Below are 27,106 nucleotides of genomic sequence, written 5' to 3'. Positions count from 1 at the left end.
TTTTTTTAAATTTTATTGCCCACAAAAATTAGCCTTTTCTATCTTTCTCACTTCCATTTATTACGTTTTTCGTATCAACCTCATAGGACGCGAGGCCCCTATATGTGCGAGGCCCAGTGCGGTCGCCCACTTCGCTCACCCCTTGCTACGCCAATGGTTATACAACCTCAAGCCACCTGCGCCTAGCAGAAATTCAAATATTTCCATGCGTAGTGAAATATAATGGCCGTTGGCAGCACTGACAGTAGTGCTCGCCGTCTACCTGCAAGAACTACATCGAGTCTCACGGGTCTTCTTAAGACCCGGGTAACAGAAAAACCTGGCAGGCATCGATGCCTGTGCACAACTGTGACGTGAGGCTCGCTTGCGCGATTTCGAACACCTGGGCTTGACGTGCGTGTTGCATATTATTGTAGGCGCGCCTCCTCGCAGACGGGTTTTTTCCGGGTCTTGTGCAGGTCTCTAGATGGAATTGATGAATGGACATTCACAAACAACCAAGCCCGACCGGGATTCGAACCCGGGACCCTTGGCTTCGCAGCGCGATGTGCTAACCACTCGGCCACAGGGTCGGGCAGATGATGCGACTGGTGGTTCGGGCAGAGAAAAGATGGAGAGAAAGGTGCTTCGTGAAGAGCACTCGGATGTACAAATCCTTCGATATTAGATTTCGCACAACAGCTGGATGGTTATGGCGGATTTACTTTCAAACATGGACACAAGGAGAATGGGTTGACGAATGTGTAAGATTTGATGCGTCAGCTGAACGATTAAAATGATCGAAGGGAAAAGGTAGGGATAGTGAATGATTCTCAACTCCCCACCACTCCATGGAGGTAAGCTGTATTTCGTCATAAAGTGTCGCATGAGCTCATGTCTTCTTACTTGTTTGGTAGATCTGCCTAATTAGCGATCGACAATTAAAGCATGCTAGCGAGTATACCGTGTGTCGCGAAGAAAATCGCGAAACTGTCGTTCTGAACATCGTGGTCCGGAGACAATGGCGGGCGACGCCATTGCTGTGGCAATTTTTTTTTCTTATAAAACGAGTATAAATCTTGTTTAAACCATTCAGAAAAGGTGGAACTTAGTATAAATGTGAACGAATGTTATGCACATCTCTGTTTTAGTCAACTTCAATTTCGCGTCAAGGTCATATGCTCATATATGGGAATGCTTATGGTTGACAAAGACATTATGTCACATATATAATTAATGTGTTAGATGATTTTACAGATTGCAAGTAGATGCGCAACAGATGTTGATTATTTAGATTTAGGTGGTTTATAGTACCGCCATCATTTTATTACTTATGTTATGAGTATTTTGAGGCGGTGTTGTATAAAATATATCTTTAGATGCAAGTAGTTGAAGAGAAATCCTTATAAGTAAAATATCAGATGTTCTGAACATGCTGGGATAAACTTCATCCTTTTTTTGTTTTGTATTGATACGAAACATAAGAAATCTCACGTTGCTCGTAGGTGGCAGATGTGTAATTTGTTCAATAAAATAAACCTGTTCACTAATTTTCCGAGTACTTTTTCACCCTAGGAATATACTCAGGAGTTACTCAGTATTTGCATGCATCAGTGTACTAATGATTGGCTGGGAGAATCTTTCACACTTGATTCTAAAAAAGGAGTATACAGATTCCAGCACTTTATTTCCTCTTCAATATAAAAAAATGTATTCTAAATCAATCTTTGGCTTGTCTTTCATTTTCCACACAAAGAAGCGTAATTTCGCACATAAATCAGAACTTACGTACTATGAGTTTCTTAAATCTAGTGTATTAAACTTGCCTTACTTCATAATATTGAATTATTGTAACTTGAAGTTCAAACTTTGTCCGAAATATAAACCCAAAGAGGTACTTAATCCTCTGTTAATATATGTGTATGGATATTATTATTTTGTTCATATTAAATACCTTACTATTTCATAAGTATAATTTAGTAATATTGCTTGTGTTTTTTGTACTTTTGTAGTGTAAATAGTATTATTATAACTTGGCACAGATGACTCTGTATCTGTAGACAGAATGCCACCTAATGCGCTTGAAATTATGAAATCATACTTATCAAACAGAATACAATGTGTTGAAATTAGCCACGAAAGAGAAGGAAACGTAAGAAAATACAAATCCACTCTAAAGACGTTAAAATATGGAGTTCACCAAGGATCAATATTAAGCCCGCTACTTTTTCTTTTGTACATAAATGATTTACCATTAAATATAAAGAATGCCAAGATTTTGTTGTATGCAGACGATACTAGCGCAATAGTAAAGGGAAATGATGTGAACGAGTTAGAAGCCAACATTCAAAAAACAATGGAAGAAAGAAAATCTTGGTTTAATAGTAACAAATTACTATTGAATGAACAGAAAACAAATTACCTGCTTTTTCACACTAAACAAAATAAAATTAAGGATATAGTAAAGAATAGCCATCTTTCAGTAATATTACTTAGCGAAACAATTTTTTATATATATACTCTAGTTATAAATGAAAATCTAAATTGGTCAAACCATGTAAAAATACTCTTTAAAAAATTAAATTCCAAAATATTTGCTCTAATTCACGTATATTATGCAATGTTTCATTCACTAATAAATTATGCAACAGAATTCTGGCGAAACTCAACAATAAGTTTAGAAACATTTTGAAAACAAAAGCAAGCCATTAGGATTATAGCAGGAATAAAGACTAGGGAATCGTGCAAAACGTTGTTCAAGAAATAAAAGAAAATATTAACCCTCCCTTCACTGTACATATATGAAATGGCATCATATGCGAGAAAAATTATTACGCTACGAAGTTCAATAGAACATACATATAACACCAGAAACAAACAGCTTTTAAAGCCATACTTCACCATGCTAACATTAGTTCAAGAAGAACCCGAAGAGATGGCAATTAAAGTATTCAACCATTTACCAAAATATATAAAAGCAGAAAGTATGACAAGTTTCAAAAACAAATAAAAAAAACTATTAGTTAATAAGGAATATTATAGCGTTAGTGAATATCTAGATTGTAAATTATAGAAATTTTGTAATTATATTTTTTATATGAACTGTACTGAACCCCGCCAAATACCAATGTAGATGGATTATATGGAGTAACAAATTCAAATTCAATTATGATTTTATCAGTTGCGCAGCTCGTAACCAAAAGTTAGTTTTTTTGTTTATTAAATGCAATTAGCATGTTTGTCCTGTAATAAGATTTTTAATTTATAGTTTCATTACAAGAATTAATCTTAGATTATTTTTTCACATTTATTTTTGTAAATATTTACTTGAAATATGTTTATCAAGGGTATATTTTGGCAAGTAATGTATTGATTTTGATTTATGTTTTAATTAAGGTGTATTTTGATATAATTTGAGTGTTTGATAGGTTGGAGTAGTGTAAACTTATTGTTTCTAAGTCGTACTTAGTAGGTATGCATTTGTAGCCTCTTTTTTTATCAATTGAATATCAGTTTTTGACATATTTTGACAATTTTTTGTCGATGTTTTAGCGTTTAGCGATGTTTTAGTAAAATTTCCCTTTTTTCCCACTCGTACTTGGTAGGTATGCATTTGTAGCTTTTTTTTATCAATTGAATATCAGTTTTTGACATATTTTGACAATTTTTTTGTCGATGTTTTAGCGTTCAGCGATGTTTTAGTAAAATTTCCTTTTTTTCCCACTCACACTTGGTAGGTATATCACGATCTTACGTGATATAACTTAACCTATTTATTTTATTACGTGCTAAACTACACGAGAGCCTCTACGTGCTTTAACCTACTTTTAGTAGTGGTAGAAGCCCGGTTCTGAAACCGAAAATGGGGCTCGGAGTGGGGCTCGACTTAATGATTTTCTCTTGTAAGGCATAAGCCTTATTTTCTCGCAGTGTTTCCAACACCTCACTCGATCACGATCTTACGTGATATAACTTAACCGATCTTACGATTTTTTTTTACGATCGTCAGTGATATAACTTAACCTATCTTACGATTTTTTTTACGATCTTCAGTGATATAACTTAACCTATCATTTATTTTTTTTATTTACACACCGAACTAACTTACATTATATTTTATATAACCTAAAAAAGTGTATTGATTTTTTTTAGTATGTGGCAATTTTTTTAGGATTTTTTTTTAAAACTGCTCCATGACCCTCTGGTTCTTCACGTCATGGATGAAGGACTTCTCGGCGACCAGGATGACGCTGCACAGAGTATCGGCAGGCAGCGCGTCGTGGAACTCGCAGACGACCTTGATTTTGGTGCGATCGTTGACCACGACCTGCTTCCTCTTCGTGGTGTTGATGACGAACATCGGCCTGTGGGTTTTGAATTCGCTGGGTGTGTAGTACATGTCGACGTTTCCCTCGGTCACGCGCTTGTAAGCGGTGTAAGCTTCGTAAAGTTTTAGGTAATCATCTTTTGTCATGTCGAGGTTGTAATTCTCGCGCGGGAACACTTTGTTCCTGCCATTCTTGAGATAAACGTTCTTGATCTTGCAGTCGTCGAATTCGCAAACAGATTTTTCCTAAGTCTTACCGTTTCCAAGATAACCCCACTTCCGGTCGCCATTTTGGATTTCCGAGCATAGGTTCTATACATATTTTACTTACATATAGGCGTACGTGATGAATCCGCAAACACATTTTTCCTAAGTCTTACCGTTTCCAAGATAACCCCACTTCCGGTCGCCATTTTGGATTTCCGAGCATATGTTCTATTCATACTTTTTCTCACATATAGGTGTACATGATGAATCACCAAACAGATTTTTCCTAAGTCTTACCGTTTCCAAGATAACCCCACTTCCGGTCGCCATTTTGGATTTCAGATCATAGGTTCTATTCATACTTTTTCTCACATATAGGCGTACGTGATGAATCCGCAAACAGATTTTTCCTAAGTCTTACCGTTTCCAAGATAACCCCACTTCCGGTCGCCATTTTGGATTTCAGATCATAGCTTCTATTCATACTTTTTCTCACATATAGGTGTTCATGATTACATGATGAATCACCAAACAGATTTTTCCTAAGTCTTACCGTTTCCAAGATAACCCCACTTCCGGTCGGCATTTTGGATTTCCGATCATAGCTTCTATTCATACTTTTTCTCACATATAGGTGTACATGATAAATCACCAAACAGATTTTTCCTAACTCATGAATTGGAGGGTTCTATGACAACCTATATTAATTCTCGTAAGAGAACAGAAAACACAAAAAAAAACAAAAAAACAATACTGTGGTCACTACAACAAATAGTCTTCTTCAACCCCAATCCAACAACCCAAAAATCATCATCCTAACTAGAACCATGTAACTATCTGCCATCTGTTAGAGGTTATGTGAACTAAGTGGTGTTTTGTTTGTGTGTAAAAAAGAGAAATGCAATGCTTTTTGCACTTGGTTATCATCACCTAACATGTTATTAATTGTTTTTTAAAATTAATTACAACTGAAAACTAATAATTAATATTATCTAAAGTTACTAATTAATATTATACAAATAATTGATATATTTTTTTTGTTCTTGTTGCTAGTCTTGGGTAATTATAGTTGTTGCAAAATATAGCTCTCGCGTATGACAGTTTCTGAGTTTTGTTGGGTATATAAGAACAATTATACACAACCTTTTTTGGTTCTCCTCCGTAGCCGTGCGTGTTAAGGCGTTCACTCGTTCTTGTCATTGTTCGTTCTACGTGTGGCCTATAGGTTCGAACCCGGTCGTGGTCGAAAGTTTTTCAGCGTGTCTAGGAGTCTTTAACAGTGTGTATATTTACTTCTCTGTGTTGAGTCTACGGATTCTGAACGGGGTTGTTTAATGTATATGTTGTTCTTGATATATATATATATATATATATATATATATATATATATATATATATATATATGGTGTTCATGTATGTATCCAAAGCACATTGGAAACAATATTCGATCATTAGCTGCGTTCAACCACTGCTGAGGTGGAGTGACCACCCCCTGTCCCCGGGGGTTCCCCCCCTGTCCCTGGACCCCTGTCCCCGGGGTCCTATTCCTGACCCTGGGCTCGTGTTCCCGGGGTCCCTGTCCCTGTTCCCGGGCTCGTGTTCCCGGTTAAGTTAGGTTAAGTTAGGTTAAGTTGTCTAATGTCTATGTCTATGTGTAATGTCCATGTCTCTGTCTTTGTAGGTTTTTGTCAAAAATTCGAGATATTTGCAATTTAACGCTGGACTTAGAAAATTTTCGATTGCTGAAAAAAAAATTGGTTCCATGACGACCTATGTTTATTTTGGTATGGGTGGACAGAGGACACCGAGACTCGACCAACGCACTAAACCCGACCTTTCTACGACTATTCGTTCAAAAGTTACGAGAGATCAAAGTTTTGGGAGGTGGGCTAACTTCTTACCCCTTGGCCCCAGGACCACCAAAACTTGGTACACGTATTCTCCACCTCCAAAATCGACAGGGGGCATCTAACGATGCCGTATGGGGGTGTTTTTCGATATATTTTTTCGATATCTCTTACCATTTTCGAGATATTTGCAAATTTAAGATTTTTTAACACAGGACTTGGAAAATTTTCGATTGATGAAAAATTGGTTCCATGACAACCTATGTTTATTTTGGTATGGGAGGACAGAGGACACCGAGACTTGACCGACACACTAAACCCGACCTCTCTACGCGTACTCTACGTCACCAAAAAAGGTTAAAGGTTCCAAATAACAATAGTTAGAGTTTCCCCAATCTAGTAAAGTGGATTGGTTGAAATCTCCAAGGCGTATTTTGCATTTTTTTTTTCAAATATGAACACGTTAAAACTGAACTGTCTCGGATTTTTGAGTTTTGTATTCGCCCTGAGAAAATTCTATATAAAATAACATACCTGAAAATTATATTCACAGTAGATTGATTTTTTTGAGTTTTGTAATCACCTCAAGAAATTCTATATAAAATAACATACCTGAAAATTGTATTCACAGTAGATTGAATTCTTGAGTTTTTGTATTCGCACACAAGAAATTCTATATAAATAACATAATTGAAATTCTATTTACAGTAGATTGAATTTTTGAGTTTTGTAATCACTCCAAGAAATTCTATATAAAATAACATACCTGGAAATTGTATCGCTATATACTAGATTTTTTGATTTCTGTGATTTTGGAGAAAGCAATGGCATCCACCACCAGTTTCAATCGTAAAAATGATAAAACTGAATGTGTTACTTGTGGGAAGCTAATCTCAAGGAACAATTTATCGGTACACAGGGCAAGATGTAGCGAAACAGGTTCGAGAATTAATCGTTCGTCACCTTCTAAGTCTTGTGCTCGATGCGGAAAGATGATTAGCATTACAAATTTAAGTAAACACCTGAAAATTTGCAAACCATCGACCGAACAAGGAACATTGAAAAGAAAAATCGATGATCCAGGAACCGAAGCTTCTACTTCCAAACAAGTTAAATTATCGGATGAACGCAAACCAATTAGATCTGCATTGAACCGTCATATTCAGGATTTCTCTTTTACTTCGGAACCAGGCTGCGACATTCTTAGTTTCTTGCGTGAAACGAAAACATCCTTGATAAATATTCTAAAAAATAAATTGGAAAATAATTCCATAAAAGTATACGTTGATCTATTTTCCGAATACGAAAAAGTCGATGGTACAACAAGAGTTTTTTATCATCGAACAAAAAACCAGGCTCTTCATTTGGCGGACGTCGATAATTTGGACGAATTTTATTCTGATCTTTCAAATGAACTGGTTAAGAAACATGACGATTTCGAGGCTACAGGGTCGGGATGGTCTCTGTGTGGTAGTCCTCACACGTTAATTGTTTACGTAAACCAATTCTCGCCTCTTCGTGCATCCAGCTACGTTCCTCTTCCAGTGGATATTAAAAATAAAAAAGCCGTGCTGAATATTCAAAATATAGATGATAAATGTTTTCTTTGGTGTGTGTTGGCGGAACTTCACCCGATTCATTGGTCAAATAATCCAGAACGGGTTTATCATTACAAGCAGCATGAACCTGAACTGGAAAATGCAATGGCTGGCATCGAATACCCGATGACTATTTCTGATATATCAAAATTCGAAACACGAGCACGAGATGCAGAAGGAAAACGCTTAATCATCAACGTGTATTCCTATACGTTGGATAAACATGTCGTGCATCCCGTCAGGATAAGCAATGTCGACGATGATGATGCTCGTGTGATTAATCTTCTTCTAATTTCAAACGACAGTGTTCACCATTACTGTCTCATTCGTTCTCTATCACGTTTGGTCAGAAGTCAAACTACCAAGTTTGCAAACAACATCGAAGTTTGCCCGAGATGCCTAACCACATTCAACGATATAAAACAAGTCGATTATCGAAAATACACCGGACGTCAGATTGCTATCGATAAACTTGCTCAACATAAAATATATTGCGGCAACAACAGACCGTTTCGAATGTTGATGCCCGAAAAGAACGAAGTGGAAGAATTTAGGATGTACAAGGCATTGTTGGAACATCCGGCCATCATCGTTGCTGATTTCGAGGCGTTCCTCAAACCACTCTCATACTGCGATCCGGATCCCGAAGTTTCTTCCACCACACCTTACCAGCTTCACGAACCAAACAGTTTCGGTTACGTTGTCGTGCGACAGGATAAAATAGATGAACCGTACGTATACCGAGGACCCGATGCAATCGAACGCTTCTTCGAAAAGATGATCGAGGAGGTTGGGAAAATTGGATGCATGCTGCAAACATCGAAACCGATGCTTCCGTTATCTGCTATCGAACTTCAAAATTACTATGACACTGTCAAGTGTCCCGTGTGTGATAACCACTTCACAGACGACAATCGTAAAGTGTTTCACCATTCGCATACGGACGGTCGCTTCATAAGCGGAATCTGTAATGCATGCAACCTCAAAATCCAAAAACCAAAATTCGTCCCCATATTCTTTCACAATGGTTCTAATTACGACTTTCATCCCTTAATTAGGAAACTTGGATACGACACTCAAAAAATAGATATTCTTGCTCAAAACGAAGAAAGATACATCTCTATAAGTAAGAAAGTTATGATTCCCGAGACTAAAAATACCATCGAGATGAGGTTTCTGGATTCGTACAGATTTCTCTCTGCCAGCCTGGACGCTCTTGCCAGCAAACTTTTAGACGAACAATTCATAATTACAAAAGCTAGTTTTCCCAACGTAGACATAGAACTCGTTAGACGTAAAGGGATTTATCCTTACGAATACGTTAGTGATAATTATAAATTTAACGACGACGCTTTTCCACTTCCAAGAGAATTTTACAGCAGACTCAGAGAGAAAGGAATCACGGACGAAGAATACCAACACGCGCAACTCATGTGGGAGAAATTAGAATGTAGGACACTCGGAGACTACCACGACGCATACTTAAAATTAGACGTGACGATACTCGCGGATGTTTTTCAAGCGTTCAGGAAAACGGCAACGAATATTTATAAATTAGATCCAGCGTATTTCTACAGTCTACCGGGATTAGCCTGGTCGGCAATGTTATTCCAGACAAAGGTCAAGCTGGAACTGATATCGGACGTGGAAATGTTACTTTTCGTCGAGAGGGGGATTCGGGGCGGGATGGTACAATGTGTGCAGTGATATGCAAAAGCCAACAACGTGCACATGAAAGAAGATTATGATTCAAATCGAGCATCGAATTACATCTTCTACGCCGACGTTAATAATCTCTACGGACATGCCATGGTACAGAAACTTCCTTACGGGGGATTCGAATGGGCGTCAATAGACATAGAAAATTTCGATGATAGTGAGCATGGCTTCTTAGCAGAGGTGGATATCGAATTCCCCGACCATTTACACGATCTGTTCAGCGATTTACCACCGGCATCCGAGTTCAAATCTTCGCCTCATTCTAATCAATGCAAGCTTTTATTGACTCTAGAGGGGAAAAAGAGATACGTTGTTCATTACTCGAATCTCCGATTCTTGATCGGGAAGGGTGCTAAGGTAGCGAATATTAGAAGAGTCCTCAGGTTTAAACATTCCGAGTGGCTCAAACCGTACATTGAAACAAACACGCAACATAGGACAGTTGCCACTTCTGATTTAGACAAAAAAACATTTAAATTGATGAATAACGCGGTGTATGGCAAGACGATGGAAAACGTGCGGAATCATGTAGACGTGAAATTGGTTTCAGATAAAAATAAATGCATGAAGTGGGTGGCCGATCCTAGATTCAAGTCGAGAAAAATTTACAATGAGAATTTGGCACTTTTCAATCTAGATATAAAATTGATGAAATTCAGAAAACCAATTTACGTTGGCGCAACGGTTCTCGACTTGTCGAAACTTTACATGTTCGAATTTCATTATGACGTGATTAAACCCTTCTTCAATGATAAGATATAACTTTTGTACACGGACACCGACAGCTTCATTTACAACATACAAACACCTAACCTCTATGAAGACATAAAAAATCCTTCCATGCTCGAGTATTTCGATACTTCTGCATATCCTCAACCCAACAGATTTGGGATTCCTTCCCTCAACAAAAAAGTCCTAGGTAAACTGAAAGATGAATGTAACGGTGATATTATTGTCGAGTTCGCGGGTTTGCGTTCGAAAATGTATGCCATGAGAACAGAAAGTAGCGTCACGAAGAAAGCAAAAGGTGTGTGCAAGAATACGGTGGAGAACAAACTCACCTTCCACGATTACATCGATTGCCTTTACTCACAATCGACGATACTGAGTATAGAACAAAGAATCCAAAGTGTAGACCACGTGATTACAACAAAGTTAGGAAAGTAGCATTAGATCCGCATGACGATAAAAGATGTATTTTGTCTTGCGGAATCCACACATTGCCTTGGGGACACTATTGTTTAGAAATTAGTAAAAATTGTAGGCAATGCAATTGAAAAAAAATAAACTTAAATAACTATAACTAATATAAAAAAAAACCTTAACTGTCTCAAATTATCACATACACAATAAATAACTAGCAAGGACAATGAATCTCTTTGGTTTCCGAAAGCAAACAATGGAGACTGTACACCGCACGGCAGATCATGAATTTCTACCTTCCATGTTATCTAAACTCAACGGCCTGTTGATCAATCAATTTTCGGAACGCTGCTCTTCTTGCTGGAACAGTGACGATTTCGGATTCGCGTCGATCGACATGACGAGGAAACCCAACGACGGAAAATACAGAAACAAAATCAACGACTTTCTAAACGTTGCAACGTTGTGAGGATCGTCGCGAATCCGAAATCGTCACTGTTCCAGCAAGAAGAGCAGCGTTCCGAAAATTGATTGATCAACAGGCCGTTGAGATTAGATAACATGGAAGGTAGAAATTCATGATCTGCCGTGCGGTGTACAGTCTCCATTGTTTGCTTTCGGAAACCAAAGAGATTCATTGTCCTTGCTAGTTATTTATTGTGTATGTGATAATTTGAGACAGTTAAAGTTTTTTTTTATATTAGTTATAGTTATTTAAGTTAATTTTTTTTCAATTGCATTGCCTACAATTTTTACTAATTTCTAAACGATAGTGTCCCCAAGGCAATGTGTGGATTCCGCAAGACAAAATACATCTTTTATCGTCATGCGGATCTGATGCTACTTTCCTAACTTTGTTTGTTGTAATCACGTGGTCTACACTTTGGATTCTTTGTTCTATACTTAGTATCGTCGATTGTGAGTAAAGGCAATCGATGTAATCGTGGAAGGTGAGTTTGTTCTCCACCGTATTCTTGCACACACCTTTTGCTTTCTTCGTGACGCTACTTTCTGTTCTCATGGCATACATTTTCGAACGCAAACCCGCGAACTCGACAATAATATCACCGTTACATTCATCTTTCAGTTTACCTAGGACTTTTTTGTTGAGGGAAGGAATCCCAAATCTGTTGGGTTGAGGATATGCAGAAGTATCGAAATACTCGAGCATGGAAGGATTTTTTATGTCTTCGTAGAGGTTAGGTGTTTGTATGCTGTAAATGAAGCTGTCGGTGTCCGTGTACAAAAGTGATATCTTATCATTGAAGAAGGGTTTCATCACGTCATAATGAAATTCGAACATGTAAAGTTTCGACAAGTCGAGAACCGTTGCACCAACGTAAATTGGTTTTCTGAATTTCATCAATTTTATATCTAGATTGAAAAGTGCCAAATTCTCATTGTAAATTTTTCTCGACTTGAATCTAGGATCGGCCACCCACTTCATGCATTTATTTTTATCTGAAACCAATTTCACGTCTACATGATTCCGCACGTTTTCCATCGTCTTGCCATACACCGCGTTATTCATCAATTTAAAAAATCTTTGTCTAAATCGGAAGTGGCAACTGTCCTATGTTGCGTGTTTGTTTCAATGTACGGTTTGAGCTACTCGGAATGTTTAAACCTGAGGACTCTTCTAATATTCGCTACCTTAGCACCCTTCCCGATCAAGAATCGGAGATTCGAGTAATGAACAACGTATCTCTTTTTCCCCTCTAGAGTCAATAAAAGCTTGCATTGATTAGAATGAGGCGAAGATTTGAACTCGGATGCCGGTGGTAAATCGCTGAACAGATCGTGTAAATGGTCGGGGAATTCGATATCCACCTCTGCGAAGAAGCCATACTCACTATCATCGAAATTTTCTATGTCTATGACGCCCATTCGAATCCCCCGTAAGGAAGTTTCTGTACCATGGCATGTCCGTAGAGATTATTAACGTCGGCGTAGAAGATGTAATTCGATGCTCGATTTGAATCATAATCTTCTTTCATGTGCACATTGTTGGCTTTTGCATATCTCTGCACACATTGTACCATCCCGCCCCGAATCCCCCTCTCGACGAAAAGTAACATGTCCACGTCCGATATCAGTTCCAGCTTGACCTTTGTCTGGAATAACATTGCCGACCACGCTAATCCCGGTAGGCTGTAGAAATACGCTGGATCTAATTTGTAAATATTCGTTGCCGTTTTCCTGAACGCTTGAAAAACATCCGCGAGTATCGTTACGTCTAATTTTAAGTAGGCATCGTTGTAGTCTCCGAGTGTCCTACATTCTAATTTCTCCCACATGAGTTGCGCGTGTTGGTATTCTTCGTCCGTGATTCCTTTCTCTCTGAGTCGACTGTAAAATTCTCTTGGAAGTGGGAGAGCGTCGTCGTTAAATTTAGAATTATCACTAACATATTCGTAAGGATAAATCCCTTTACGTCTAACGAGTTCTATGTCTACGTTGGGAAAACTAGCTTTTGTAATTTTGAATTGTTCGTCTAAAAGTTTGCTGGCAAGAGCGTCCAGGCTGGCAGAGAGAAATCTGTACGAATCCAGAAACCTCATCTCGATGGTATTTTTAGTCTCGGGAATCATAACTTTCTTACTTATAGAGATGTATCTTTCTTCGTTTTGAGCAAGAATATCTATTTTTGAGTGTCGTATCCAAGTTTCCTAATTAAGGGATGAAAGTCGTAATTAGGACCATTGTGAAAGAATATGGGGACGAATTTTGGTTTTTGGATTTTGAGGTTGCATGCATTACAGATTCCGCTTATGAAGCGACCGTCCGTATGCGAATGGTGAAACACTTTACGATTGTCGTCTGTGAAGTGGTTATCACACACGGGACACTTGACAGTGTCATAGTAATTTTGAAGTTCGATAGCAGATAACGGAAGCATCGGTTTCGATGTTTGCAGCATGCATCCAATTTTCCCAACCTCCTCGATCATCTTTTCGAAGAAGCGTTCGATTGCATCGGGTCCTCGGTATACGTACGGTTCATCTATTTTATCCTGTCGCACGACAACGTAACCGAAACTGTTTGGTTCGTGAAGCTGGTAAGGTGTGGTGGAAGAAACTTCGGGATCCGGATCGCAGTATGAGAGTGGTTTGAGGAACGCCTCGAAATCAGCAACGATGATGGCCGGATGTTCCAACAATGCCTTGTACATCCTAAATTCTTCCACTTCGTTCTTTTCGGGCATCAACATTCGAAACGGTCTGTTGTTGCCGCAATATATTTTATGTTGAGCAAGTTTATCGATAGCAATCTGACGTCCGGTGTATTTTCGATAATCGACTTGTTTTATATCGTTGAATGTGGTTAGGCATCTCGGGCAAACTTCGATGTTGTTTGCAAACTTGGTAGTTTGACTTCTGACCAAACGTGATAGAGAACGAATGAGACAGTAATGGTGAACACTGTCGTTTGAAATTAGAAGAAGATTAATCACACGAGCATCATCATCGTCGACATTGCTTATCCTGACGGGATGCACGACATGTTTATCCAACGTATAGGAATACACGTTGATGATTAAGCGTTTTCCTTCTGCATCTCGTGCTCGTGTTTCGAATTTTGATATATCAGAAATAGTCATCGGGTATTCGATGCCAGCCATTGCATTTTCCAGTTCAGGTTCATGCTGCTTGTAATGATAAACCCGTTCTGGATTATTTGACCAATGAATCGGGTGAAGTTCCGCCAACACACACCAAAGAAAACATTTATCATCTATATTTTGAATATTCAGCACGGCTTTTTTATTTTTAATATCCACTGGAAGAGGAACGTAGCTGGATGCACGAAGAGGCGAGAATTGGTTTACGTAAACAATTAACGTGTGAGGACTACCACACAGAGACCATCCCGACCCTGTAGCCTCGAAATCGTCATGTTTCTTAACCAGTTCATTTGAAAGATCAGAATAAAATTCGTCCAAATTATCGACGTCCGCCAAATGAAGAGCCTGGTTTTTGTTCGATGATAAAAAACTCTTGTTGTACCATCGACTTTTTCGTATTCGGAAAATAGATCAACGTATACTTTTATGGAATTATTTTCCAATTTATTTTTTAGAATATTTATCAAGGATGTTTTCGTTTCACGCAAGAAACTAAGAATGTCGCAGCCTGGTTCCGAAGTAAAAGAGAAATCCTGAATATGACGGTTCAATGCAGATCTAATTGGTTTGCGTTCATCCGATAATTTAACTTGTTTGGAAGTAGAAGCTTCGGTTCCTGGATCATCGATTTTTCTTTTCAATGTTCCTTGTTCGGTCGATGGTTTGCAAATTTTCAGGTGTTTACTTAAATTTGTAATGCTAATCATCTTTCCGCAACGAGCACAAGACTTAGAAGGTGACGAACGATTAATTCTCGAACCTGTTTCGCTACATCTTGCCCTGTGTACCGATAAATTGTTCCTTGAGATTAGCTTCCCACAAGTAACACATTCAGTTTTATCATTTTTACGATTGAAACTGGTGGTGGATGCCATTGCTTTCTCCAAAATCACAGAAATCAAAAAATCTAGTATATAGCGATACAATTTCCAGGTATGTTATTTTATATAGAATTTCTTGGAGTGATTACAAAACTCAAAAATTCAATCTACTGTAAATAGAATTTCAATTATGTTATTTATATAGAATTTCTTGTGTGCGAATACAAAAACTCAAGAATTCAATCTACTGTGAATACAATTTTCAGGTATGTTATTTTATATAGAATTTCTTGAGGTGATTACAAAACTCAAAAAAATCAATCTACTGTGAATATAATTTTCAGGTATGTTATTTTATATAGAATTTTCTCAGGGCGAATACAAAACTCAAAAATCCGAGACAGTTCAGTTTTAACGTGTTCATATTTGAAAAAAAAAATGCAAAATACGCCTTGGAGATTTCAACCAATCCACTTTACTAGATTGGGGAAACTCTAACTATTGTTATTTGGAACCTTTAACCTTTTTTGGTGACGTAGAGTACGCGTAGAGAGGTCGGGTTTAGTGTGTCGGTCAAGTCTCGGTGTCCTCTGTCCTCCCATACCAAAATAAACATAGGTTGTCATGGAACCAATTTTTCATCAATCGAAAATTTTCCAAGTCCTGTGTTAAAAAATCTTAAATTTGCAAATATCTCGAAAATGGTAAGAGATATCGAAAAAATATATCGAAAAACACCCCCATACGGCATCGTTAGATGCCCCCTGTCGATTTTGGAGGTGGAGAATACGTGTACCAAGTTTTGGTGGTCCTGGGGCCAAGGGGTAAGAAGTTAGCCCACCTCCCAAAACTTTGATCTCTCGTAACTTTTGAACGAATAGTCGTAGAAAGGTCGGGTTTAGTGCGTTGGTCGAGTCTCGGTGTCCTCTGTCCACCCATACCAAAATAAACATAGGTCGTCATGGAACCAATTTTTTTTTCAGCAATCGAAAATTTTCTAAGTCCAGCGTTAAATTGCAAATATCTCGAATTTTTGACAAAAACCTACAAAGACAGAGACATGGACATTACACATAGACATAGACATTAGACAACTTAACCTAACTTAACCTAACTTAACCGGGAACACGAGCCCGGGAACAGGGACAGGGACCCCGGGAACACGAGCCCAGGGTCAGGAATAGGACCCCGGGGACAGGGGTCCAGGGACAGGGGGGGAACCCCCGGGGACAGGGGGTGGTCACTCCACCGCAGCAGTGGTTGAACGCAGCTAATGATCGAATATTGTTTCCAATGTGCTTTGGATACATACATGAACACCATATATATATATATATATATCAAGAACAACATATACATTAAACAACCCCGTTCAGAATCCGTAGACTCAACACAGAGAAGTAAATATACACACTGTTAAAGACTCCTAGACACGCTGAAAAACTTTCGACCACGACCGGGTTCGAACCTATAGGCCACACGTAGAACGAACAATGACAAGAACGAGTGAACGCCTTAACACGCACGGCTACGGAGGAGAACCGAAAAAGGTTGTGTATAATTGTTCTTATATACCCAACAAAACTCAGAAACTGTCATACGCGAGAGCTATATTTTGCAACAACTATAATTACCCAACACTAGCAACAAGAACAAAAAAATATATCAATTATTTGTATAATACTAATTAGTAACTTTAGATAATATTAATTATTAGTTTTCAGTTGTAATTAATTTTAAAAAACAATTAATAACATGTTAGGTGATGATAACCAAGTGCAAAAAGCATTGCATTTCTTTTTTTTTACACACAAACAAAACACCACTTAGTTCACATAACCTCTAACAGATGGCAGATAGTTACATGGTTCTAGTTAGGATGATGATTTTTGGGTTGTTGGATTGGGTTTGAAGAAGACTATTTGTTGTAGTGACCACAGTATTGTTTTTTTTTTTGTGTGTGTTTTCTGTTCTCTTACGAGAATTAATATAGGTTGTCATAGAACCCTCCAATTCATGAGTTAGGAAAAATCTGTTTGGTGATTTATCATGTACACCTATATGTGAGAAAAAGTATGAATAGAAGCTATGATCGGAAATCCAAAATGCCGACCGGAAGTGGGGTTATCTTGGAAACGGTAAGACTTAGGAAAAATCTGTTTGGTGATTCATCATGTAATCATGAACACCTATATGTGAGAAAAAGTATGAATAGAAGCTATGATCTGAAATCCAAAATGGCGACCGGAAGTGGGGTTATCTTGGAAACGGTAAGACTTAGGAAAAATCTGTTTGCGGATTCATCACGTACGCCGATATGTAAGTAAAATATGAATAGAACCTATGCTCGGAAATCCAAAATGGCGACCGGAAGTGGGGTTACCTTGGAAACGGTAAGACTTAGGAAAAATCTGTTTGCGAATTCGACGACTGCAAGATCAAGAACGTTTATCTCAAGAATGGCAGGAACAAAGTGTTCCCGCGCGAGAATTACAACCTCGACACGACAAAAGATGATTACCTAAAACTTTACGAAGCTTACACCGCTTACAAGCGCGTGACCGAGGGAAACGTCGACATGTACTACACACCCAGCGAATTCAAAACCCACAGGCCGATGTTCGTCGTCAACACCACGAAGAGGAAGCAGGTCGTGATCAACGATCGCACCAACATCAAGGTCGTCTGCGAATTCCACGACGCGCTGCCTGCCGATACTCTGTGTAGCGTCATCCTGGTCGCCAAGAAGTCCTTCATCCATGACGTGAAGAACGAGAGGGTCATGGAGCAGTTTTAAAAAAAAATCCTAAAAAAATTGCCACATACTAAAAAAAAATCAATAAAAGTTTTTAGGTTATATAAAATATAATGTAAGTTAGTTCGGTGTGTAAATAAAAAAAATAAATAGGTTAAGTTATATCACTGAAGATCGTAAAAAAAATCGTAAGATAGGTGAAGTTATATCACTGACGATGGTAAAAAAAATCGTAAGATAGGTTAAGTTATATCACGTAAGATCGTGATCGAGTGAGGTGTTGGCAACACTGCGAGAAAATAAGGCTTATGCCTTACAAGAGAAAATCATTAAGTCGAGCCCCACTCCGAGCCCCATTTTCGGTTTCAGAACTTGGCTTCTACCACTACTAAAAGTAGGTCAAAGCACGAAGAGGCTCTCGTGTAGTTTAGCACGTAATAAAATAAATAGGTTAAGTTATATCACGTAAGATCGTGATATACCTACCAAGTGTGAGTGGGAAAAAAAGGGAAATTTTACTAAAACATCGCTGAACGCTAAAACATCGACAAAAAAATTGTCAAAATATGTCAAAAACTGATATTCAATTGAAAAAAAAAAGCTACAAATGCATACCTACCAAGTACGAGTGGGAAAAAAGGGAAATTTTACTAAAACATCGCTAAACGCTAAAACATCGACAAAAAATTTTCAAAATATGTCAAAAACTGATATTCAATTGATAAAAAAAGAGGCTACAAATGCATACCTACTAAGTACGACTTAGAAACAATAAGTTTACACTACTGGTTGGGTCTATATATATTTAAATGATTTTATATATTATATTATATACTTTATTATAATCAGACCCATGTAATATTGAAGAAGCTAAAATTATTATCTTGTCAACCCAAACTAGTATTCATTCACCAGTCATGCTCCATGGTAGCGAGGAAATCCTATTCGATCTCTACAAAAGTTATTAATCGCTTGCTTTTTATGATAATAATTGAGAAAATGAGTTAATATAAAATACCTTAGATTCTCACATAATTGGTGGTTCAAGAAACGTGATTATAACATTAGCGTAAGATACAGGATACACACACCTACTGCCGGCCTCCGTGGCGGAGTGGTTTGCACATCGCGCTAAGACGCCAGCGGTCCCGGGTTCGAATCCCGGCCTGGGCATGGATGTTTGTGAGTGTCCATTCCTCAATTCCATCATATCATCACCATCCCCATCTTCGCAAATTAGCCAAAAGTGGCACAAAAGACGAAGTTAAACAATGCAAGTCAATCAATCAATCAAACAAACACACACCTACTACATACACTTGCCAACAACACTTAACAAAGGTTTATGCTGTATTGAGCTTATTGAAATATTGGTACTTATTTAAATATTGGTACTGATAATTAAGATGCTTAATAAAATTGCATAATGAATGTGCAGACGATGCACTTATTTCACCTGTAAAGCTCCAGAAAGTTTGCCCATAGGGAGCGGCATAGGTTTTATGTTGCAATAAATATAGAATGTGCCGAAGATGCACTTATTGATCCTGCAAAGCTGCAGAGGATTTGCCCAAAGGGGCCTATGATATGTATAATGTGCACAGATAAGGGCTGATAGCCCATGCGTTATTTAATATTTACCTTATTTGAATAAGTTAGTAGTATTGACTTTAATAAGTGTTGGTAACTGCTTGGGCCCCGTAAATACATTTTGAGATATCTAAACAAATGGCAAATGGATATGAAGAAAGCGGTGCATGAATAAAATAAAATTTCATTTTTTTAATATATTAAGCTGTAATAATTTTAATTTTCACATTTTAATTTCACATTAAGAAACAACCAATTTTCATAGGAGAGAACAGATAATGTAATATCTCTCTTTATAACAAGAAGACTTTATACATTTTTCGTAACTTTTATTATTAATCTTAATTATGTAAACATGTCTAAATATACTAGATGTAGAATCTCAAGATCTGATCGAAAAACTTAGTGAGGGATTGTATGAAGTCAAAAATTATAAGGTGGTCAGAGACTTGAAGATGTGACATGAAAAGATAGTGCATGAAGATCAATTAAGACTTTTAACAAAGCAATTGTCTAATTTCTATGGACTTTCACAGACATGGACATCAGTAAAGAGAACCACTAATGTCAACAGAGATTATCACTGCCAATAAGATGGAGAAGATGCGCTCATGGAGTCCCAGAACCAACCAAGATGGAGTTCCGATTCGATAAATTCAGCTCAATGGACCAAATGTCAAAAAAAAAAAAAAAATGTCAGTGTGGGCTAAGAGTCGATTCCACGACGACTCTGCAATGCGGGCGGTTCAGTCTATAATATCAACCGTATGCCCAGGCCACGCGACGGCAGAGAGATAGGAAGAGCTACGCAGAACTTCCAGACAGCAATGAAGACGGCAGACGATGTCAAGGATATGAGGTGGAGCAGAAGGGCAAAACGCACATGCCCAAAGGCAATCCAGGCAGAAGATGAAGCAGCAGACAGCAACAGCAGCTGGAGAAAGAGAGAGACAGGCTGACTTGCCAGGGAAGGGCAGATGTGACCCGAACACTTAAGCCTATGGGTGCTAGGGTTATATTCTGACCTATCATAGATGACGACGAAGATAACATAAGGCAAGAACCTCCGAAATAATTCCTGCGTGATGTGCTACTACAGCGAGATGAAAAATTTGCTTCCTGAATATTCAACATATTTAATTCTAGAGCAGGAAAATTTTTTTGACCGATTTGCAGTTACGGTCCCAACGAAAACTTCACGAGAGTTTCCGCTCCTGAAAAGCAGAACACGGCTGTCTCTTTATGGCCAGCATACTTCCCACGGAGCCAGACATACCGTAAATTTGAGAAACACACACCTCGAGATGGAAGTCAGTGTACTCTCGCCGCACTGTCAGCATAAATTGCGTACAGTGCAGATGGTGGAGATGCAGGTGCTTAACTTTTCACGGCTTTCAAGACCTTTAAAAATTAAAAACTGACACTTCCTGCTGGAACACATATCTCGCTCCTCATCCAGGACCCGAGAACCAACGGACACACTGTTCTCGTGGGGCCAGCCAGCTGCCTAGACGTAAACAAACCTGCTTCCAGACATTTTAAGGAAACAGAGCCAGTGTCTTAACTTTCGAACGGATGACGGTCCGGCTGCATTCTAGACATTTCCGTGACAGAGTGAAGAGTACGGAAAATTGAACTCTAACCTCCCTACATTATATATCTTCACACCTGTGAAGTTAATACAGCAAGGAAAGACATAAGCTAAACAAAAATATCAGAAGTGAAGCGATAGTGCTCGCAACGAATGTACGGTAGTGGGATTTAAATTGAACCATATACTTTTAATACCTCACATCCGTTTCTCCCGCAGGCAGTGTTATTGGTCGCGAAGCCCCGAAAACGACTCGGGAAAACCCGTCGTCCCCTCGTGTAAATAAGCAACCCTGATGTAGGCGGAGCTAAAGTCAAATGACCAATGGGGAAGACGGACAGTTCTCTCTTGTGGGGCGATACCAAGAGACTCGAGGGTGAAAAAGTGTGCTCCGAAGTTAGTTGATATACAGCGCTCAGACGGATTTGAAAAGCATAAAACATTTTTCTCTCTCCGTCCTTTAACAGTGCTCCGATTGAGTTCATACACAGTGCTTCGATAAACTTCATACACAGTGCTCGGACGGATTTTATATAATCCAAAGAAACTTGACAGAAAATGTTTTTTTCGTGAATCTGAAAAGAGGAATCAGAGTCATCTACTTTGCTTTCCTTACCGCCAATCTTCGTCATCATTTTCCCCCTATGTCATCGTTTATCGTAACAACAACAAGCGAGTGTTCTCTGTAGTAGACGTTTTAATCACGAGTACCAAACAAAGAATTTTACGCTGAACTAGATTTACTTATGAAAGGTTAAAACGGTAATGTAAATTGAAGTCAAAGATTCTACCCGTGTATGACGCTCCCTGACGCGAAAGTGATTTGTTTTGATTAACTGCCAGCTACGACAGTCAACTTTTTAGCAATGTATATCTGTGATGGGCAGTAAGTATGTAAATCCATGCCACAACTAATTGAATTACCAGATTGAACCCCCATTTTCTATAGTTATAGGAATTTGGTGTGCATTGAGGCCTCCAAATTAATGTACGAAAATATTGTGTGATGCAATTAAGTACCTACCCTACACACACCCGTACGATACTTCCCTGTTGTTACCACCTTAAAAGAAACTTGTTGTAATATGTAAGCATTCTCTGCAAAGAATGATCCAAATACATTATGATCGAGTGATTGGAGGTGGTAAAGCAGCGCTGCAAATTCATAAGTTTCGAACCCTGAGTTTGCAATCATGAGTCACGTTTTTGAACTCCCCATAAACATTACTACCCTCCACCACAACCTTACGTACCTCCGATATACTGTACTTTAGTGGAGATTTGCTACGCCTTGTTGCAAACTCATACCCTACCAGTTCCAGTGGTGTCGGAAATGTTATGAGGAATGCGTGCAGCGTCTCAACAGGCGTGTAAAATAGTTGCAAGACACCTTGAAGTTCCTTGACCTGCGGTGTGAACAAACATTCACGCGAGATATCTCCTATAAAGGGTAAGATCGGCGTGGTACTTATAGTGCAAATACAGCTGACATAGCAGACACCTCACTATGTTCAATATGTCAATCCTTAGTGCATAAGATCAGTGAATGCAAACTAACTGCTACGTCCTGGAAATATGTCTCAAGACTCGTGAGTGTAATCTGTCGCACAAGCGAGGGGAATATAACAGTTGATCACCTTCTGTTTCCAACCTTTAATTATTACCCAAGAATGAAACACAACAGTGCACAGTGGTTACTGAGGCATTATGGTTGGTTGGCCTCCACCTATCAACAACCTGACTTTCACACAATTTGTGAATTACTTACATCACATATTTCAAACTATGTCATCAACCAAAAATAACATTTTATATGCCAAATTCTTAAATGTATAGTAGTATGCAATAACATTTATATGTAAACATGAAATATGCTTGTTCCAATCAGCTGTATATAGTTAAATCAAAGTAATAATAACAAAAAAGTGGTAACGTCGTCGCCACTTAAACAAGGGGCCCCGGATTCGATACCCGGTGGAGGCACATAGTGGTTCGGATCCCACTTTAAACTGTAGGCCCAGTCCCGATTAGCCTTACTGTGCATACAGTGGACTTAAAACACAAACTCAACGAATAAATTAATTTTATTTAAAATGTTATATTACTGCAATCTATTCAGCTAAGATACTAACCTTCTTCAACTGTAGTAGCTTTGACACTCGCAGCTTCTCCTTGGTCGTTTACTCCTTCGTTCATTCCTCTTACCTAAAATTTTAATGGAATCAGTTCATTGTGTATCTTCCTTGCTAGCATTATTATTGATGAACAATTCGCTCAGAAAATATTTTCTTACATAAGAAAACCTTGCAATAGCATGTGAACACATAATCGACATCTAACCCAAAACATTATTCAGGTAAGGAAAAAAAGTTTATTTCAAGCTGAACAAACTATTAACATGCACCTCACTGGTCATCTGTGTCCTGGTCACAGTTTCTAAGATTTCTCACTCCTGATAAGACTTCTCAATTAGATTTGTAAGGTGACAGATGACCAGGCACTGACTGGTCACTGGTGTAGTGTTTCTTATTTTGGAATCAAGAAGTAATTGATAATCCTTCGAATAAGTGTGTATTCTTTTCTTGGTCACACAGTTACAATGAAACTTTCGTAAAGGCAATCCCGGAGCGAGTTAACAGATACGAATCTGTAACCGGCAACCCTTCGAACATTAATATACGGTCATTAAGTTTTGCAGGAACCTAACCCAGAGGTATCGGTTTATAGAGAACAGCCTATTGTTAGACGCCAAATCCGTCCGAATGTATGGGCAGTTCTTTCCTGAAGGCTAAACGGAGATAGTAGCCTTACGGGATCCGGAAAACAAGGCCGAAAAGCTTGCAATTTACACAACAAAGCTGTCAACAAAATGTCGAGGCCAAAATTTAAAGGAATATATGGTTTTATATAATTACATCATGTAATTTTGGCTTTTGCAACTTCTACATAAAATAATTAAACTTAGAATTAAAATACCTTCTGAAAATATTTTTCAAATGTCGACAGAAGTCACAAAATAGTTAATTTGTATATCTAAATGCAAATATTTTTTCATGTAGTTTATTGCTTCCCTGTGCTTAGCACTAAAATGTAGTAGTAGTTGTGCATTTATGTTTTTTGTTTTTTCTTGTGTAGAGGTTGTTACGTGTTTGGGTGTATTGTGCAGTAGTTGTGCTGTGTAGTGTGTTTGGGTTTGTCTTGTGTAGTAGTTGTGGTGTCTAGTGTGTTTGTGTTTATCTTGTGTAGTAGTTGTGATGTGCTTGTACGTGGGTTTGTCTTGTGTAGTAGCTGTGCTGTCTAGTGTGGTTGTGTTTATCTTGTGTAGTAGTTATGCTGTCTAATGTGTTTCTATTTGTCTTGTGTAGTATCCGTGGTGTGTATGTATGTGTCTTGTGTTGTAGTTGTGCTGTCTAGTATGTTTGTGTAGTAGTTGTGCTGTCTAGTATGTTTGTTTTGTCTTGCGTAGTAGTTGTGCTGTCTAATTTGTTTGTGTTTGTCTTATGTAGTAGTTATGGTGTGTTTGTGTTTATATTGTGTTATAGTTGTGATGTGTTTGTGTGTGTCTTGTGTAGTAGTTGTGCTGTCTAATGTGTTTGTGTTTGTCTTCTGTAGTAGTTCCTCCATTCATATTGGAGGTTAGGCGTAGAGCTGACAACTCTGCACTGTAAAAAAGCCATGTCAAGAAACAGCAATATAAGGCCATGGATGTTCCCAAGGTAAAATATTCCGGAGGTAAAATAGTCCCCCGTTCGGATCTCCGGGTGGGGACTATTTTGGGAGGTCCCTGGACTAAGGATAAGATCTACGTTAGGAATAAGGATATTAAATTAGGCTCCTGGAATGTTCTGAGCCTTTACCGGCCTGGGGCATTTCAGTGTAGAGTTAATGAGATAGTTAAGTATAAATTAGATGTAGTAGCTGTCCAGGAAGTTAGGTGGCCAGGAGAAGGGAATTGTAAAACTAAAAATTATACTTTTTTCTATGGTGGTACTGAACATCATAATTTTGGAACAGGCTTTTTCATAAATAATATAATTATCTCAGCTCTTAGAACAGTAGAATTTATTAATGGTAGGATAACATATGCAGTTTTACAGGGTAGGTGGTGTAAAATTATTTTAATAAACATACATGCACCAACGGAAGATAAAGATGATAATACTAAAGATGATTTTTATACAGAGTTAGAACAGGTCTTTGATAAATTTTCTCAGTATGATATGAAAATTCTGTTAGGTGACTGTAATGCACAGATTCTCAAAGAAGAGACATTTAAACCCACGATTGCTAAAGAAAGTCTTCATGAATTAAGTAATGATAATGGTATAAGATTGATTACTTTTGCAACTTCAAGGAATTTAATTGTGAAAAGTACCACTTTTAAACATAAAGATATCCATTAATATACCTGGTCTTCTCCAGATGGTAAAACTCATAATCAGACAGATCATATTTTCATTGATAAGAGAAGGCATACTAGTATAATTGACGTTCGTACACGTAGAAGTGCTGACTGTGCCAGTGACCATTATTTAGTAATTGCTAAATTAAGAGAAAGACTCTCAGTGATAAATCATAAGCAACAAAATCTAAAAGTTCTAAAATTTAATACAGGAAAGTTTACTGATGAAAGAATTAAGAAAGATTACCAAATTAAACTGTCAAATAGATTTGATGTTTTGCAGGATTTAAATGATGATGAAAATATAAATGAAACAGACGTAAATAAGAATTGGGAGCACATACGTAATGCAATAGAATCAGCAGCTAAAGAAAGTATAGGATACCATAAACCGAGAAAAAGTAAGCCATGGTTTGATAATGAATGTCATAATCTAATAGAAATAAGAAATCAGGCTAGACTTAGGTGGTTAAATAACTCTGATGATACAAATCTAAATAATTATAATAGAATAAAGCGAGAAGTTAACTGCACGTTTAGAAGTAAAAAAAAATAGATTACTTGAAAAGCAAAATTAATGAAATTGAAACAAACAGCAAAAATAAAAATATCAGAGATCAAAAATATCAAAGCACCTGGCATTGATTTAATACCAGCTGAGTTAATTAAATATGGTGGAAATTCATTGATATGTCAAATTCATAATTTAATTTGTTTAATATGGAATAAAGAAGAAATCCCTCAACAGTGGAAAGAATCCATAATTGTTCCTGTGTTTAAAAAAGGTGATAAAATGAACTGCAATAATTACCGTGGAATTTCTCTACTCTCAACAACATATAAAATATTATCTAACATTCTTTTAACAAGACTAACCCCATATGCTAATGAAATTATAGGTGATTATAATTATCAATGTGGATTTAAACGCAACAGATCAACTACACAGATCAAATTTTTCACATCAGACAGACACTTGAAAAAAAGTGGGAATATAATCAAAATGTCCATCAGCTATTCATTGATTTCAAAAAAGCATATGATTCGGTCAAAAGAGATAAATTATATAATATATTAGTAGAGTTTGGAATACCTAAGAAGCTTGTTAGTATGATAAAAATATGCACCAGTGAAACAGAAAGTAAAATTCGTGTGGGTATTAATATGTCGGACAAATTTACAATTCATGATGGGTTAAAACAAGGAGATGCATTATCTCCATTGCTCTTTAATTTTGCCTTAGTATATGCTGTGAGGAAGGTAAACGAAACTAAAGAAGGACTAAAATTAAATGGTGTGACTCATTTGTTAGCATATACAGATGATGTAGACTTACTGGGTGATGATGTGAATACAATTGAGAATAATGCTAAAATATTTTTCAAAACTGCTAAAGAGATAGGTTTGGAAGTTAACAAAGAGAAAACTAAATATGTGCTTACAGGCCGAAACCAAGTGTTAGGTAATAATAAAAATCTAATTATTGATAACAACTCGTTTGA

At 37.7% G+C, this 27,106-nt stretch overlaps 1 protein-coding gene across 1 annotated transcript in view; it reads right to left on the bottom strand.

The window, feature by feature from the left end:
• LOC145994360 (uncharacterized) overlaps positions 1–23,406 on the bottom strand; it is a 112,286-nt gene extending 88,880 nt beyond the window's left edge. Inside the window, exon 1 of the mRNA XM_083130475.1 lies at positions 23,335–23,406. Within this exon, the coding sequence (XP_082986601.1) occupies positions 23,335–23,398 (64 nt within the window). The 5' untranslated portion in view covers positions 23,399–23,406. The remainder of the gene's footprint in view (positions 1–23,334) is intronic.
• Between the last annotated feature and the right edge of the window lie 3,700 nt (positions 23,407–27,106).

The sequence above is a fragment of the Lepisma saccharinum genome, chromosome 10 (genome assembly GCF_977018435.1).
Source record: "Lepisma saccharinum chromosome 10, izLepSacc3.1, whole genome shotgun sequence".
In the NCBI taxonomy this organism is placed as follows: Eukaryota; Metazoa; Arthropoda; class Insecta; order Zygentoma; family Lepismatidae; genus Lepisma; species Lepisma saccharinum.
The sequence above is the reverse complement of the archived record's forward strand: the minus strand, read 5'-3'. Positions and strand labels throughout refer to the sequence as shown.